Source organism: Pipistrellus kuhlii, unplaced genomic scaffold, assembly GCF_014108245.1.
Source record: "Pipistrellus kuhlii isolate mPipKuh1 unplaced genomic scaffold, mPipKuh1.p scaffold_m20_p_16, whole genome shotgun sequence".
NCBI lineage: Eukaryota > Metazoa > Chordata > Mammalia > Chiroptera > Vespertilionidae > Pipistrellus > Pipistrellus kuhlii.
Window position 1 is genome coordinate 28,733,474 of NW_023425471.1, and position 18,973 is coordinate 28,752,446.

Here is an 18,973-nt window from a genome sequence, read left to right on the forward strand (position 1 = left end):
CCATTTCCAGTGCCACTGCTATGTTGGCTCTTGTCTTTGCTCATGTGGTTCTTCTTGCTTCTTCTCCCTAGTTTAAATCCTATTCAGATTTCAAAGCTCAAGTCAAGTGTCAATGCCTTGAATGCTCAAGTTTTTATGGATTTCCCCTTTTTCTGAACATTCAAAGTCACTTATGTGTACTATACAATTCAATAGTTAATTAATTTCTTTTTATTTCTTATAAATATCTTAAAGGCATTTTTATATTAGCTTTTTTGTTGTTAATCCTCACCAGAGGGTATTTTTCTATTGATTTTTAGAGAGAGTGGATAGAAAGAAGGGAGAGAAACATCAATGTGAGAGAGACATCTCAACTGGTTGCCTCCTGCACAGGCCCCAACTGGGGCCAGGGATTGAGCATGCAACTGAGGTATGTGCCCTTGATGGGAATTGAACTTGGTACTCTTTAGTCCGTGGACCGATGCTCTATCCACTGGCAAAACCGGCTAGGGGTCCTGTTAGCTTTTTAAAGCAAGGCCTGTACTTTGTTTTTCTATATTCTTCACAGTGCTTGGCTCAGTGCTCAAATTCTCAAGAAATACTTGCTATATTCAAATTGCTATGTTTCTATTCTAATATAGAAAGGAATTCATTTTTCTAAAATATAAAAAGTATATCAGAAATAGTAAGGAAAGCAGCATTTTGCTTCATAAGACACAGTTTTATGGCCTACATATATCTACTTCAAAATGGTATAAATATAGGCAAACTAGGCCCAATATACATTCATAATTTTAGCTAAATATAGTAGCAGTTCTGTTCTTGCCTACTAGAGATTTCTTCCTTAACTTTCTCTATTAGAGACTAAGCACTAAAAAAGACTACTTAACTGAAATAACCTTAAGCACAACATTTCATTTAGCAGCTATTAAAAAATGTTGAAATGGCCGAAACCAGTTTGGCTCAGTGGTAGAGAGTCGGTCTGCGGACTGAAAGGTCCCAGGTTCGATTCCGGTTAGGGGCATGTACGTTGGTTGTGGGCACATCCCCAGTACAGGGTGTGCAAGAGGCAGCTGGTCGATGTTTCTCTCTCATCAACGTTTCTAGCTCTCTATCTCTCTCCCTTCCTCTCTGTAAAGAAATCAATAAAATATATTTTAAAAAATGTTGAAATGGCTGCTGCTGAATACAAATCTCAGCTGTTTCATAAACAAACGATTAAAAACTGTGAGTCCATAGAAGTTAGGGAATTTCATCTATCCATTAATGATCAGTGATAGGGTTCTTTAGCATTAGACAAATAGGTACTTAGGAACTGCTCATGCTGTCATTAACTATAGAGCCTACTATGTGTCTGAGGAGGATGGACCCAGTTGGTGGTTCCTAATGACTGCATTTTGTTTGTCAAATGTCTTCAATGCTTCAAATTTTTAAAATATATATTTTTATTAATTTCGGAGAGGAAGAGAGAGGGAGAAAGAGATAGAAATATCAATGACGAGAGAGAATCATTGATCAGCTGCCTCCTGCACACCCACACTGAAGATCGAGTCCACAACCTGGGCTTGTTCACTGATCAAGAATTGAACCATGACCTCATGGTTCATAGGTCAGTCAATGTTCAACCACCAAGCCATGGTGGCTGGGCTCAAATTTTAATTTCTTGGACCATTCTTTAGAGTAAGGCAAAGAAGAATGGGTCCTCTTAGATGCTCTTCCCTCTTCTCTCCTTCCCCATATCCCTAGCTATTTATAATCTTTTTGAAAATGGCTACACCTCAGCCTTTGAAACCTTTCACAAATTGAAGTTCATATGCTCAGGTTGTTTAAAAAAAACAAATCAAAGTGTGGTAAAATTCTGCTAACAAGAAACATGATTTACAGATGGACTTAATTGACATCTTCAGAACATTTCACCAGAAAGCCACGGAATATACATTCATCTCAAGTGCACATGGGACATTTTAAAAAATAGAACACATATTGGGACACAAGCAAAGTATCCCCAAATTAAAAAAGATTGAAATCCTATCAAGCATTTTCTTAGATCACAATGGCATAACATTAGAAATAAACTACAATAAAAACAGCCCAAAAATTCAAATATTTGGAAGCTGAATAGCATGCTATTAAACAGTGACTGGGTTATAAAAAAGACCAAAGAAGAAATTAAAAACATCCTGAAAACTAAAGACAATAAAAATACAACAATCCAAAATCTATGGTACACAATGAAAGCAGTCCTGAGAGGGAAGTTTATAGCACTACAAGTCTATTTCAAAAAAACAAGAAAAAATGTTAATAAGTCATTTAATTCTACAACTCAAAGAATTAGAAAGACAACAAGAGCCCAAAATGAGTAGAAGGAAGGAGATAATAGAGATCAGAGTAGAAATAAATGACATAGAGAAAAAAACCCACACACAATACAAAAAAAAAAAAATCAATGAAACCAAGAGCAAGTTCTTTGAAAGGATAAACAAGATTTATGAACCTCTAGCCAGGCTGACCAAGAAGCAAAGACAGAAAACCCAACTATCGATAAACAAAATTAGAAATGATAGAGGCAAAATAACAACAGACCCCATAGAAATACAAAGGATTGTTAAAAAATACTATGAAGAACTCTATTCTAACAAACTAGACAACATGGAGGAAATGGACATATTCCTAGAAAAATACAACCTTCTAAAACTCAATCAGGAAGATTTAAAAAATCTCAATAGGCCAATAACTATGCAAAAAATTGAAGCAGTCTTCAAAAAGCTTCCAGCAAACAAAAGCTGAGGCCAGATGGCTTCACAGGAGAGTTTTACCAAACATTCAAGGAAGAACTAAAACCTATCCTCCTCAGACTATTCCAAAAAAATTCAGGAGGAAGGAACACTTCCAAGCTCCTTCTCTGAAGCCAGCATCATCCTAATACCAAAACCAGATAAAGACAACACAATGAAAGAGAATTACAGGCCAATATCCCTCATGAATATAGATGTCCAAATCCTCAACAAAATTCTAGCAAATCGGATCTAGCAGTACATCCGAAAGATCATACACCATGACCAAGTAGGATTTATCCCATGGATGCACAGATGGTACAATATCCACAAATCAATAAAAGTGATACATCACATAAACAAATTGAGAGATAAAAACCACATAGTCATATCAATTAATGCAGAAAAAGCATTTGACAAAATCCAACACCTTTTCCTGATAAAAACTCTCTACAAGGTAGGAATAGAAGGATCATACATCAACATAATAAAAGCCATATATGACAAACCACAGCAAACCTCATACTCAATGGGCAAAAACGAAACACATTTCCCCTAAGAACAGGAACAAGACAGGAATGCCCACTTTCACCACTCTTGTTCAACATAGTACTGGAAGTACTAGCCATTGTGATCAGACAAGAAGAAGAAAAATGCATCCAGAAATGGAAAAGGAGAATTAAAACTGTCCTTATTCGCAGATGACATGATACTGTACATAAAAAACCTTAAAGACTCCATTGGAAAATTATTAGGCTGAATAAATGAATTCTGAAATGTAGTGGGATACAAAATAAATACCAAGCCGAAACCGGTTTGGCTCAGTGGTACAGCGTCGGCCTGCGGACTGAAAGGTCCCAGGTTCGATTCCGGTCAAGGGCATGTACATTGGTTGCGGGCACATCCCCGGTAGGAGGTGTGCAAGAGGCAGCTGGTCGATGTTTCTCTCTCATCGACGTTTCTAGCTCTCTATCCTTCTCCCTTCCTCTCTTTAAAAAATCAATAAAATATATTAAAAAAACAACAACACAAAAACAAACAAAAAAACAACAACAAAATAAATGCCAAGAAATCTATGACATTTCTATACACCAATAATGAACTTACAGAAACAGAGACTAAAAAAGCAATCTCATTTACTATCACACCAAAAAATTTAAGATACCTAGGAATAAACTTAACTGAGGTAAAAGACCTATATGCAGAAAACTACAAGACACTGAAAAAAGAGATAGAAGAAGACATAAACATATTGAAGAACATACTATGTTCAGGGATTGGTAGAATCAACATCCTTAAAATGTCCATACTGCCCAAAGCAATCTATAGAGTTAATGCAATCCCCATTAAAATATCAATGCATATTTCACAGAACTAGAACAAACTTTCCAAAAATTCATCTGGAATAAAAAAAAAAAGACCCCGAATAGCCACAGAAATCCTGAGAAAGAACAAAGTAGGTGGGTTCTCAATACCAGATATCAAGTTGTATAAAGAACCACTGTTCTCAAAACAGCCTGGTACTGGCACAAGAACAGACATATATACCAATGGAATAGAATAGAGAATCCAGAAATCGACCCAAGCCACTATGCTCAATTAATATCCAACAAAGGTGGCATGAACATGCAATGGAGTCAAGACAGTCTTTTCAATAAATGGTATTAGGAAAATTGGACAGATACATACAAAAAAGTGAAATTACACAACAACTTACATCATACACAAAAATAAACTCAAAATGGATAAAGGATTTAAACATAAGACGGGAAAACACAAAAATACTAGAGAAATCCATGGGCATCAAAATCTCAGGTATATGCCAAAGTAATTTCTTCACTGATACTGCTCCTAGTGCAATGGAAACTAAAGACAAAATAAACACATGGGACTACATCAAAATAAAAAGCTTCTGAGGAGCAAAAAAAACCATCAACAAAACAAAAAGAAATCCCACTGCATGGGAGAACATATTTGCCAATGTTATCACCGATAAGGGCTTAATCTACAACATTTACAGGGAACTCATACAACTTAACAAAAGGAACATAAACAACCCAATCAAAAAATGGCAATGGAGCTAAATTGATACTTTTGGAAAGAAGACAGAAGGAAGGACAAGATACATATGAAAACATGCTCAAAGTCACTAATCATTTGAGAGATGCAAATCAAAACTGAGGTACCATCTCACACCTGTCAGAATGGCTATCATCACCAAATCAATAAATGACAAGTGTTAGTGAGGATGCAGAGAAAAAGGGACCCTTGTGCACTGTTGGTGGGAATGCAGACTGGTGCAGCCACTGTGGAGAACAGTATGGAGTTTCCTCAAAAAATTAAAATTGGAACTCCCATTGGACCCCAGTTCTAGGAGTATATCCCATGAAATTAGAAACTCCAACCAGAAAGGATATATGCACTCCTAAGTTCAACCAAAGGACTTGTATGCATCCATATAAGCCTAACCAATGGATACAGACAACAGGAGGTTGAGGGCATGAGGGGGGTAGGGAGGATAATGGGGGAATAAGGACACATATGTAATACCGTAATCAATAAATTAAAAAAATAAAGAAGCATGATTTAACTAGAAAACTATGCACTTATAGTAATGCTGACTCTAGAGCATGTGCACTGAACTTTATTTACTATACCAAGGAAAAGTAAAATTTATGCCACATATTCAAAAAATTTTTAAAAATAGTTAAATTTCTTTATTCTTTCAGATAGAAACAATCATGTCTTGCCACACTGTAAAATGGCAAGTGTTACCATAGCTTCCATATTCTTAAAGCCTAAAATTTTATAAAATATTTACCTTATATAATCACAAATTAACAATGCATCATTGTAATATCTCAAAGAAATCTGTTAACAGAAAAAGCATTCCATTCCTGATTTGAGAATTACTAATATTTGCAGTACTCTATAATTTTTGCAGAAATGCACTGTGTGACAAATTTGGCCTGTTTCAATTCTATATGTAATAACTTCAGCTCTTTTAGATTAATTTTAATTAGACAATTTTACAAATACCTGAGAATTGGTGACCTATCATCTCTACTAACCTCTATACAGGGATACTATCAACAGTAAATATTTACATATATAAAGTAATATAAAGAATGTGGTAATGTTTACAAATAGGAAAGAAAATCTCATGAGATAGAATTTTCCTTGTATTTTAATATATTGGATTCAAATAGATACTCTAAAAATATCAAGAAGAAAAGTAATAGATACTAAAGTATACCACTCAGATGTAGAGTATTTCTGGAACACTTAATGCTTTCAAGAAACACTCCAGTATTTCTGTTTCTAGAACTTCAAATCAGTGAGAGCTAATTTAGCCATATCTTTTTGGAAATGTTGAAAAAGATTCCCAAATATCAATTTATGATCATCACCTCAGAATTGGAGTTACAATTAGTATGTTTAAGTTATTCTACTTCTTAAGAAAATATAATTAATCACGTTAAAAGATGAATATCTTGTTGAAGAACTAAATGTCAATATATTAGGAAGATACAAGTAGATGGGTATTCTGACACATGGGCTTGCTTAATAAAGCTTTCAGAGGTAAAGCCATTCCATACTCCCATCCTGATGATATTATTGTATACATATATACTTATGCTCAGAATCACAAGTACTCTCCATAGCATGATTCAACTAACTAGTATTTGTTGAGGGCCTATAATATAGTATGCACTATGCTATTACTAAAGTGAACTAATATTGGGTGCTATTGAAGTGAACAAAAATTCATTCAACTCACTTTTATTGAGTGTCTATTCTAGGGCACACACTGAGGATTCAAGGTGGAACCAAAAATTGTTTCTGCCACTGCAGTTTATAATGTAGTGGAGGTAGAGAAGACTTGCAGGAGTTGGTGACATATGGAGAGCTAAAGTGAGAATATCAGATGAAGGCCCCTTCTTAGAGACAAAGAGAGAAGAAACAGAATGCTATTAACAGGAACATATAATCAGTAAGGGGAAATGTTGGGAGATGAGGCTGATAAATAGGTAGGGTCCAGTTCTATAGTCACATTATGGAGTTTAGATTCTATCCTGTAGGTAAACACCATAATAGTCTTAAGCAGGAAAGTGGTGTCTTAATCTAGCAACAGGTTGGGATGGATGTGAAGGTGACAAAGATGAAGGCAAGACAACTAGTTAGTGTGATGAATAAAGCCTGGATCAGGGAAGTGGTGGTAGGGGAGAAAAATAATAAAAGTCTGGGTCATATATTGTTAATACTTGCTGATTGCTTAGTTGTGAAAATTGTGAGTGGGAAAGAGGAACCAAGGATGAATAACAAAATCAGTAGAGGTACAATGAACTGAGATGGAGAATACAAAAATAGATGAGATTTTTTGAGGGGCTAGGATAGGGGTGTGAGGATGTGTATGGGTGGAATGAGTTCTGTATTAGGTATGTTGAATTTAAGATAACGATGGGTCATAAGGTGAGGAAAACCAAGTAAGAGTCTGAGCAGAGTCTTGGTACAGAGATACATATTTGGGAGACATCAGGTAATTGAAACCATGAAGAGTCAAGATGAGATCATCTAGGGAGCAAGGAATGAGAAAAATAGTAGGCTGAGAGCAAAACCCTGGGTAGTACTGGTATTCAAGGGGCAAGAGAGAAAGAGAAGCCCACGAATGAGACAGTTAATATTTAGCCACAAAAATACAAGGAGAACAATGAGAGTGAAGTGGCCAATGAATTTTTTTTTTGGGGGGGAGGTTTGTGGATGGAAAAAATTTTTTTTTAAGTCAGGATTTAAATACCTTTAGGAAAATATATACTTTCCAGTTCAAGTAAGGCCCCATCACTAACTCATGCTGCATCATTGTCTGTGACCTGTCTTGTCTCTGAAGGCCTATGTGTTTGTGACTCCCAGAGTAGAAGCCCAAGAAAGGGAGTCATTATAATTATCATATGCGGCCATGAGGAACAGAAAGGGAATAAAATGCCCACTAATTTAGCAACAAGAGGGTGATGGTGATCTTAAAGTCAGTTCATCTGTGGTCATGGTAGCAGAATCCAGATTACAGAGAGGTGAAGAGAAAATAGATATGGAGAATGTAGCAGCACTTAAGAAATTTGGAAAAGGAAGGAAGAGAGACTAGACAGTAGATAAAGAGGAAATATAGGTCTAGGAAGGCTTTGGTTTTATTTTGTGTTTAAAGAATTATTCTCAATATATTTACAAGCTGAGTCAATAGAGAAGCAGAGGAGTATTAGAAAGACAGGAGCTGCCTGATGGAGCATGATCTGAGAGAGGGCTAGAGAAGGTACAAATAGAGAGACTCCCTGACCTCAGAGGTTGGAGGGAGAGAGCACAGGAATTCAGATCTAATTAAGATCCAATGCAGGTTTTTTTTTTGATTTTTTTTTCCGCAGGGGAAAAAAAGTGACATAATTAAACTGTGTTTTAAGAAAATTAGTTTGGCACAAGACGTTCTCCTAAATATTTAATCTTTTATCAAATCTCTATTGGCATTGCTTTATTTTGGGTTGCCATCATCTCCTACTTGAATTATTGGCACAGACGGCCACCTCTCCCCACTCTAATCCATGCAGGATAGATTAGAGTGGGGAGAGGTGGCCGTCTGTGCCAATAATTCAAGTAGAAGATGATGGCAACCCAAAATAAAGCAATGCCAGTAGAAATAGATAACATTAAAAAAATATAATAGACATATCAAAATGCACAATGACATAATTTTGGGCTAGATGGACATTCAAAGAGAATGAAGAGGTAAAATGACTTAAGGATTTGAAATATTACCCCAGGAAATTAGAATGGTGGTATCAGGGTCAGAAGGGGCAATTGGAATTCACAGCCAATGTGGGGAGGGGAAATGCTGGGTTTGAAGTATACTGAGATTGAAGTAATGGTTCTCAAAATTTAAATTTTGAAAAAAATAAAAACAACTAAGTCCTCTATAGAACAGATGACTGCACAGAGGATGGAAAAAAGAAGAGGTGAGACAGAATAAGAAATATTTTATTCAGGTAGGTAACTCTAACACTCCTAAGCCAGAAAAAAATTTTTTAAACAGAACCTGATAAAGATGTCTCAGAATTAAATTAACTATTTCCTAAGGATCTTACTTTACCTACTAAAAAAAGTTTTTCTACCATTGACAGACCAGAGTCTCAGTTCTCCTAAGCATTTAATCTTTTATCAAATCTCAGACATTTGATGTCAAATGTTGAGAGAATATGTACAATACAAAATAATTTTCCAAACTATATGCATTAGTTAGCAATTAAATACTGGTTTTCTGTTTTTCAGGTTTTGGTTTCAATTAATAGCAACAGTTGCTACAAACACCACTATTTCACACTCCTAATTCCAGAGTCTTTAAACTGGGAGGAATATTATACCTATCACAAGGACCTGCACATGACAAGTGTCAGTGCTTTGTTTTTAATGACAAATAGGTTGGTAAGTACTTCACCATGATTGTGTGAATGGAACCACAAATGAGTTTCAGGAAACTTAAATTCTGTTTTGTTGTTGTTTTGTTTTGTTTTGTTTTGCTCCCTGTCTGTTCTCTGAACTTTAGAAAATATTATAATAGGGTGAGGAGTTCTGGAATATATAATATAGCCTGGAATAAAAACCCTTTTTCTGTTCACTCATGTTAAATAATCTACATGAAAGTAACCTTTTGCACCATAATTAGTTGGGGTTAAAAAAAAGTTTCCCTAGTGATAAAAGGGATGAAAGTAAAACAGTGCAGAAAGCTGGCATTGGTCATTGTAATCTATTGATAACATTCTTGGACCAAGAAAAACTATTAGAATTGCCTAACCAAGGAGCAGGTGTTAAAATATCCCCAAACTCATCCTGTAAATGATCTTTCTTAATACATTTGAAAATTTAAAATCTTTAAAAGTCTTTCTTAATATATTTCATGCAAAGAGTACAAAAATATATTACAAAAAATAAACCCAACATGTTAAAATCAAAAGCTAAGGTGATGGGCTCTGGCCAGTTGGTTGGAGTGTCATCCTGTGCACTGAAGGGCTGTATGTTTGATTGTTTGATTCTCGGTCTGGCACAGGCCTGGGTTTCAGGTTCTGTCTTAGTTAAGGCCTGTGGAAGAGGCAACCAATCGGTGTCTGTCAGTCTGTCTGTCTTTCAAAACAGTAAAACATATCCTTGAGTGAGGATTTAACAAAACTAACATGATGGAGGGAGGTGGTATAATATGTGTATTATAACATATGATTTCAGATAATACAAACTCAGTTGAAAATCAAAAGGGGTAGGGGGAGCAATTATTAAAATTAGAGGCAGCATGACTTGATAGTAAAAAAATAATAGCTCTATTTGAAAATGCAGTATAAGATAGCGTAGTTAAGAGGATGAACATGACACAGTACTCAAACTTTCAAGTATTTACAACCCAAGCACATAAAAATGAGAATGCAGTCTTCAAAGCCCAGAGAACCATTAACATTTCTTTTTGCTTTGCAGTTATTATGTTATGAGGTTCCCCTTTTTATTTTCTCAAATATTACCCAAAATTTCATTTTTGTCTTAAAAAACAACAGTCATTCTGCATAAGTTTTCACAATATCATCCTCAGCTTCTGGGGCACCAATTTTCATATATATATTAATGTTTGCATATTTAACATTTTGGCATACAAAATCTCTTGAAAGTATGTATCTTAAATTATCTCAGAGCTGAAAGGTTTTAGAAACCATCTATCCAAAAACCCTCATTTTACAGAGAGAGAAATAAAAACATAGAAATGGTAAGTAACCTGACCAAGGTCACAGGGTTAGAAAGAAGCAAAGCTGGGACTAACAACCAAGAGCCATCACTTTCAATCCATTACTCTTTCTACTTTTATAGCTGCCTTTCAACCTGAACCTCTTTCATAGCTGTCTTTCAACCTGAACCTCTAATTGTATGATATTTAGGGATAGTGAGAGTGATCGTGATCAGGACATGGAAAGGATAACTGTATTTATTCATTTAAGGATTGGATAGGAAGAATGGCTGGATGATTATGTAGGTGGGTGGGAATGTTATATCATATTTCTGTTTTGAAGAAACAAAGTCTTGTCAGATGTCACAGCAGTCACTTATTCCACCAGACACCAATCTTAGCAGCAAATAATCTGATACATCCTGCAGTTGAAAGAGTATTTTCACTTGCCAGCATACACAGAGAAGCAAGGGCACTCACCTTCTGGCTCCTAAACTCCTCATCCCCCTGTCCTGCGCTCACTATTTACATGGCTTTGGTGCATCACATTTGCATTCTGACTTCCTAATACACTTCCCTCTCAGATTTCTCCATTTACCTCAGGTGTCATTTCCTAAATGTATGCTTCAGTAAACCCCCCACCCCCTACTGCACTGGCCCCTTGATCACCTCATTTGTCTGTCGCCAAATCTCAGCCTTAAAAAAACCCATAACCCCCTCTCGCTTACACGGTGATGTGGCCGGCGCCCCGCACCAGTACAGGGTCGGGGGCATATCTCCGCAGGTGCTCCTCGCTCACTACCCGAGGCGGTGGCGGCGACTCCTCCTCTTGCTCTTTCTCCTCTTCCTCCTCCTCTTCTTCCTCCTCCTCATCTTCCTCGTCATCCTCGAGCCCCGATACCGACGATGACGACGACGGCGACGACGAGGACGAGGACGTGGCTGCTTCTTCCTCCTCCTCCTCAAGTTCCGAGATGGTGTCGAATTCCGCCATGTTGGGCAGCAAGATGCTCATCACGTGACCTCTCGTTCGCCGCCACCCTCAGGCAGAAGAGTTTGAACTTGCTGAGATGCTGGAAGTTCAGGGGGAACGCAATGAAGAGAGAGAAGTGTATGGAAGGGAACGGGTTTGAGGAGATGCGCCTGCGTATTATGGTAGACAGGATGGGGTTTGGAGGCGGGGGCACGATGGCGAAAAGAGCAAATCACTGTACGCTTGCGCAGCTCTAAGCAAAGAGGGGCGTCTGTGGTGAACGCCTGGGAATTATGGAGGTCCGGTCTTCCAGTGCTGATCTTAAAACTGTTCTTTGGTCTTCTGCTGCTTGTATCCGGAGGGCTTACTAGTGTCTTCTAGTTTTACTTTCTACTAATTAATAATGAGTATTATTACCCACTCCCACCCCCACTACAGTATAAAAAAGTATATTCTGTAAAAGTGGGGTTCTAGCTTTGCCCCAAATATCTCAAGGTACAAACCATTTTACGTTTGTTCAGCATTACAGTTTAAAATAATTTAGCATAAGAACTTTGCCACACTCTAGAGCACATGTGTCAAACACAAGGCCCGCGGGCCAAATCCGTCCCGCCAGGCCTGGCAATGTGGCCCGCACCGCGCTGTCATCACTGCACTCCGCTGCGTTTCCATCACAATGACAGTTTATGACTGTTCAGTAAACCATTTGGCCCGCGATTTAGGCTGGATTTTAGATTTTGGCCCCTTCCCTGATTGAGTTCGACACCCCTACTCTAGAGGTATTTTTATTCACATTTTACTGAAAAGAGAACTTTCTATTACTACTATTCATACTGTGTAATATTCATAGAGGACTTTCTAAGCTAGGAACTCAAATTTACATATCTCATTTAATACTTCATAACCTTATGAAATATGTATCATGATTATATCATTTTACAGAGGGAAAATCTAGATGCAGAGAGAACACGTAAGTTTTTCAAGGTTATGGAGTTACTAATTAATGGCAATTCTTACTTTAAACTTGTGGATCTCTTCTGATTCCAAAGCCTAGTACTATTAATCAAATTACTAAAGTTGTTTGAATAGTCTTGGTAGAGTAGTGTCTTTTGGGCGGCGGCGGCTGCTGCTGCTGCTTCTTCTTCTTCTTCTTCTTCTTCTATTTAATATATTTTATTGATTTTTTACAGAGAGGAAGGGAGAGAGATAGAGAGCTAGAAACGTCAATGAGAGAGAATCATCCATCATCTGCCTCTTGCACACCCCCTACTGGGGATGTGCCCGCAACCAAGGTACATGCCCTTGACTGGAATTGAACCCCGGATCTTTCAATCCGCAGACTGACACTCAACCACTGAGCCAAACCGGTTTTGGCTGGGCTGCTTCTTGAAAGCTATTTGAATTTTGGAGATTTTTTTTGGGTGATGGTGGAGGGGAGTGTGTGTCTGTGTACGGGGGAGCCTTCCAACCTAAGGAAACATTAATTAACATCATCCATTTTCCAGAGACTGAGCTATACTCTTTCACATACAATATTTCAATCAATCCTTAAACAATCCTGTGAGGTAAGCATCATTGTATGTATTTTACAGATAGCACAATAGAGTCTCAGGAAGTTTAAGTAATTTTTTAAGGTCTATGGTGACCTTTTGTCCAGCATTTTTTAATTTCAAATATTCTATCTCCACAGCCACTAAAATGATGTAGAAATCACATATTTTGAGTTTCCAACCCACGTCCCAAACTATTTCATACATCCATATCATAATTCAGGGATCATTAAGACACTAAAGGCACACATCTGCTAAGTTATAAAATAAATACTTTAATACAAGCATTTGATAATAACTTTACTGCTCTTTCTGCTGCACTACAGTTGCATCCCAATTAGACTGGAGAAACAGATATAGCCACGCAGTATAGTAGTATAAACAAAGCATTTAAGATGTATGAAGGTGAAAGAAATTAGTTGTATAAGAGGCATTGATCAAACCATTATCATTATTGAGGAGTTTGTGTTATTAATAACACAATGAAAAAAAAGTTGTGCTGTACTCAAAAGCTTGATTATTTAAGAGCTTTAAAACTAAGTTGTAAGCCCAGCTGGTGTGATTAGGTGGGCTGTTGTCCTGTACACCGAAAGTGTACAGTTCTATTCCTATTTAGGGAACATACCCAGGTTGTCAGTTCAAGCCCATGTCAGGGCATGTGCAGGAGACAGCCAATTGATTTCTCTCTCACATCAATATTTCTCTCTCTCTCTCTCTCTCTCTCTCTCTCTCTCTCTCTCTCTCTCTCTCTCTCTCTCCCCCCCCTTCCCACCTCTCTAAAAATCAATAAAAATATTTTTAAATATTCAAGTTATAACAGTTTATTAACCAATGTTACCCCAATAAATTCAATTAAAAAGCTGCTGGTTTACCTTCCAGGAAAAAAAAAAATAACTAAAAAGAAATTATTGTAGCACTATCATTAAGGAAAAGAAAAAAAAAAAAAAAGAAAGAAAAAAATACTTTTTTGTAGTATAGAGAATTTACTAACCAGAAATTATCATTAAAGTTGGAACCTTAAAATATTTTATAATACCTTCTGATAAGACATACATGATATAGTTGCCTTTCTTAGGTATTAATAAATAATACGTTGTATTTTGTTTATGGGACTGGCATCTTTAGACTTTAAATAAAATTATTCTGCAACAGTTCTTTTCTTTCAAAAATCAAAAGAAGCTGTAAGTGGTACTAAAAATTTTAAAACATCATCCATAAAGGCCCACTAAGTTAATGTCTAGAGTGATGTATTTTGCTGATTACTATTTCAACAGTAGTTTCTCTTTTCACCATTCAGGATTATGCTAGGAGAAGATACTTGAAGGAAAGAATGGGAAAAGAGTATAAAGGGTGGACTTTGGGGGGTGGGTGTCTCATAGTCTCTGGTTGAGGCAGTGGGACTCTGGCCAAAGTGATTTCCCTCTCTGAATCACGAGGGAGTTCAGGATCCTGTGGCTGGGGATGTGGAAATCTCAGGGTCTGTGGCTGAAATAATGTGACCCTTTTAAAGGAGGCAAGTTCTCAGTAATTCATCAAGCTGTCCAGAGGTAGGCAGCTAGGATATGGATGTTGTGGATCCTACTCAGGAACTGTGCTCCCCTGGTTGGAGAGGCATATGCCCAGTGGCAGTACACAGAGGAGGACAGGAGCCTTCTGCTCGGGGATGTGATATTGTGAGGCCCACATACTGGATTGTAGCAATTGTGGAGTTCCTCCAACTCCATGGAGGGAAACGTGCTGGTTTCTGCTTTGGTGGATGTGCTCCCTTGGTTGGATATGCATGCCCAATGGCTGCTTACAGATGCACCCAGGACCCGTTTGCTGGGGCAGTGGACTCAGGAGTCCCTTGTGCTGGAGCAGCACTACTGCGGGGACGGGATGCCAGCAACTGGGGTTGTGCCTTGTGGCAGTTCTGAGAAGCACCTGGGGGCTGCCCTCCAGGGCATTGGGCTCAGGAGGCTTGCACATTGGATTGGTGCAACTGCAGTGACTGGAGGTCAGCAGCTGAGGGGTGGGAAATCTGAGTTTCTGCTGTGAGGCCTTGAGTCCTTGGTTGGATACAAGTGCGCTTAGTGGCAGCTCACAGAGGCACCCAGGAGTCGCCTGCTGGGGCAGTGTCCTCAGGGGGCCTGTGTGTTGAAACCACACAACATGTTGTCTGATGTCCATTGGTAGGCAGCCAGGAAGGTGGAAGTGCAAATTTCTACTGCCAGGGCCATGCACCCTTGTTTGGATATGAGCATGCTGAGCTGGGGCTCAAGGAGGCACCCAGAAGCTGCCTATGGGGCAGCAGGCTCAGTAAGTCTGTGTGCTGGAAAGGCACAACTGTGGTGTCCAGAGGTCAGCAGCCAGGGAGGGGGATGTCCCAATTTTTGCTGTCTTGTGCCCTTGGTTGAAATTGTACATGCCCAGTGGTGGCTTACAGAGGCAACTAGGAGCCATCTGTTGGGGTGGTGAGGCTTAGGAGGCCTGCACACTGAAAATGCGTGACTACGGTGTCCTGAGGTTAGCAGCTATGGGTGCAAAGACTCAATTTTTGCTGCCGAGACCTTATGCCCTTTGTTGGATTTGTGCATGCCCAGCGATGGCTCAATGAGGCACCTGGTAGCCGTTTGCTTGGACACTCAGCGTGGCCCTTGTGTTGAAGCCACATGACCCAGGTGTCTATGGGCAGGCAGCCAGAACACAGGAAATCGAATTTCTATTGCTGGGACTGTGCATCATTGTTTGGATGCACAGTCTGCAAGGGCTCAGAGAGGCACCCAAGAGCCACCTTTGGGGTGGTGGGCTCAGGAGGCCTGTGCTCTGAAAAAAACATGACTGTGGTGTCTGGAGGTCAGCAGCTGTGAATTGGGTAGACTCAGTTTTTGCTGTTGTGCCCTTGGTTGAATTTGCATGCGCCCAGTGGTGACTCCCAGGGGTACCCCAGGGCCGATTGCCAGGGCAATGCACTCAGGCCCTTGAACTGAAGCCATGTGACTGAGGTGTCTCTGGGAAGGCAGCTAGGAGTGGGGGAAGTTCGTATTTCTACTGCCGAGGGCCTTATGCCCTTGGTTGGGTTTGTGCGAGCCAAGTGGCAGTGAGCTCAGGCGCCCAGAGGAGCATTGGCACTGAATCAGAGTGATTGAGGTGGCTGTGGGAAGATATGTAGGAAGGGGGATCCAGAATTTATACTGCTGGGGCAATAGGCCATTGTTTAGGTAAGAGTGCCCTGCGGCAGCACCCACTAGCGGCCTGTGGAGAGGTGTGCTCAGGCAGCCTGTGCGCTTGAAAAGTGTGACTATGGTGCTGCAGTTGCAGGACTGTGGTGTCAGGAGTTAAGCCACTGGGGAGGGGGAAGTTGCACTTACTGCTTCAGGAGCATGGACCCTTGAAGGTGGAGGTCCCAGGATCTGTGGGTCTGCAGGTGAGGCAGAAGGATTTTGGCTGGAGTGGCTGTCAGGTCACAGGCAAGGTCCAAGGCCTGTCTGGGTGGTGGTGTTGATGAGTTCCTAGAAGAGGCCATTCTCCTCTTCAAGATGGCATGGAATCCATGCCCATGCCAGAGTCCCGCAGTCCCAGGAATGCCCGAAGCGGTGGTAGTTTCTCCCTGCCCAAGAGAGCCTGATCTGCCAGTTTCTGCTTCTCCTGTTGGGTTAAACTGTCCCTTAGTTACACACCACACACACACACACACACACACACACACACACACACACACACATACACACACACACTCTCTCTCCTTTCATCCCCTCACTCACTCACACCTCTCCCTCACCTTCAACCTGAACGCTGCCATCTTCTAAGACCCAAATCTCTACTTCTCACATTGTTTGTGACTATTTGGGGAACCAGATCAAGGTTTTGACTTGACTCATCAATTCCATAGGAGTTTTTTGTTGTTATTAATCTTTTTAAAAAATATATTTTATTGATTTTTCACAGAGAGGAAGAGAGAGAGAGATAGAGAGCTAGAAATGTCTATGAGAGAGAAACATTGACCAGCTGCCTCTTGCAAACCCCCCACCGGGGATGTGCCCGCAACCAAGGTACATGCCCTTGACCGGAATTGAACCTGGGACCTTTCAGTCCGCAGACCGACACTCTACCACTGAGCCAAACCGGTTTCTGCTGTTGTTATAATCTTCATGTGAGGATATTTTTTCATTGATTTAGAGAGACTGGGAGGGGAGAGACATAGAGAAACAAAGATTTACGAGGGACACATTCATTGGTTGCCTCCCACACACACCTGACAGGGGCTCAGAATGGAGCCTGCTATCAAGGTATGTGCCATGAACCAGGATGAAACCTGAGATCCTACAGTCCATGGGCATATGCTCTAACCACTGAGCAAACTGTCTAGGACTCTATGAGAGTTTTAATTTTTTTCCACCTCCTATGTCCTCATTCTTTGTTTCCACAACTGCAAAATGCCCACCACATTCAGTTATAAATAAACCCACTAACCAATGAGACTAAGAGGTCAAATAGAACAAATGTGGCTTTAGTAGAGCTTAGAGAAGGCCTTTGTCTTTTGTGCTGCTTCCACTCTTGTTTACAGACTTTCCTAAATTCTCAACCCATTGAAATATAATAACTATATGAGACATGTTGGATGTACTTCTGGTGTAACTTTTTCAGAAAGGCCCAGGTTGACTGCCAACTCTGATTTTCTCTGTATAGTAATATATCTATTACAGTGGAATTCCTTCTCCATCTCCAACCTTTGATGATCTGTGTAAACCACATGATACTTTTCTTTTGTCTTAGTTTTCCCTAATCTCAGAAAAAGCAGAGCATTTGATCATATTTTACTTCTTTGGAGATTGATTTGTTTGAAGCAGTAGTCGGCAAACTGTGGCTTGCAAGCCACATGCAGCTCTTTGGCCCCTTGAGTGTGGCCCTTCCACAAAATACCATGTGTGGGCACGCACGTACAATGCAATTGAAACATTGTGGCCCATGCACAGAAGTTGGTTTTTGGCTCTCAAGAGAAATTTCAATCATTGTACTGTTGATATTTGTCTTTTTTTACTAATAAGTTTGCCAACCACTGGTTTGAAGGAATCATCGCCTCTGTTCCTATAATCATCTATTACTTTTACATATAAACCAAGTGTATTTTTTGAACCAAATAGGTCGTAAGTCCATTTCTCCATTAAATACTTTGTAATCTGTATCTCTTACATACACACACACACACACACACACACACACACACATACACACACACACACATTTGACACACCTATCACACCACCATTTACTTACTGCTAGACTAAAGCATTTTAAAGCAAAAACATATCTGTCATTTTTATTCTCTTCCCACTCACATATGGGAACAGCATTGGCATCAGTAGCAGCATCCATTATACATGCACTTCCCTTTATATTTTATGGAGTTCATTATACTGTTTTCTATTTAACCTCTTACCTATTGCTTTCAAATTATGCAGAATGTGTCTTATACCAATTTCACAGATAAGGAACCCAAGGCATAGTGTAGGTAAGTGGCTTTGTGCTAGTGAGCTGAGGAGTGGGGACCTAAACACTTATTTTTGATTGCCAGTTTAGTGTGCTAAATGTTATTCCAAGTTTAAAAATGCTGAGAAACACAAGAATGCTCCAAATATGGCAAATTTTTGTGATCCTGACATTATTAGTTAAATACATTGTACTTGCATAGACATTCTAGAGAGAATTTTGTTTATATAGTAATTAAAGCAGCATTTATTGTCACTTAGATTTTGTTCTAGGATAGCCCTTATTACTTGTTAGAAAAATAGTTTAGTTTTTTTAATATGGAAATCTTAAACCAATTTTTATTTCCCAGTGGATAATGAATGAATTTAAGAAGGGGTGTTAACTTAAGAGTAAAATGAGTATTGTAGTAGTCTTTGGAAGGACATATAAACATTTGCTTTGTGTTACAACATTCAACATACTTTCTCATGCCCTTCTTCAAATA

At 39.2% G+C, this 18,973-nt stretch overlaps 1 protein-coding gene across 1 annotated transcript in view; it reads right to left on the reverse strand.

Moving 5' to 3' along the window:
- Nucleotides 1-11,786, reverse strand: part of CHIC1 (cysteine rich hydrophobic domain 1) — a 153,582-nt gene extending 141,796 nt beyond the window's left edge. Inside the window, exon 1 of the mRNA XM_036439505.2 lies at nucleotides 11,226-11,786. Within this exon, the coding sequence (XP_036295398.1) occupies nucleotides 11,226-11,512 (287 nt within the window). The 5' untranslated portion in view covers nucleotides 11,513-11,786. The remainder of the gene's footprint in view (nucleotides 1-11,225) is intronic.
- Between the last annotated feature and the right edge of the window lie 7,187 nt (nucleotides 11,787-18,973).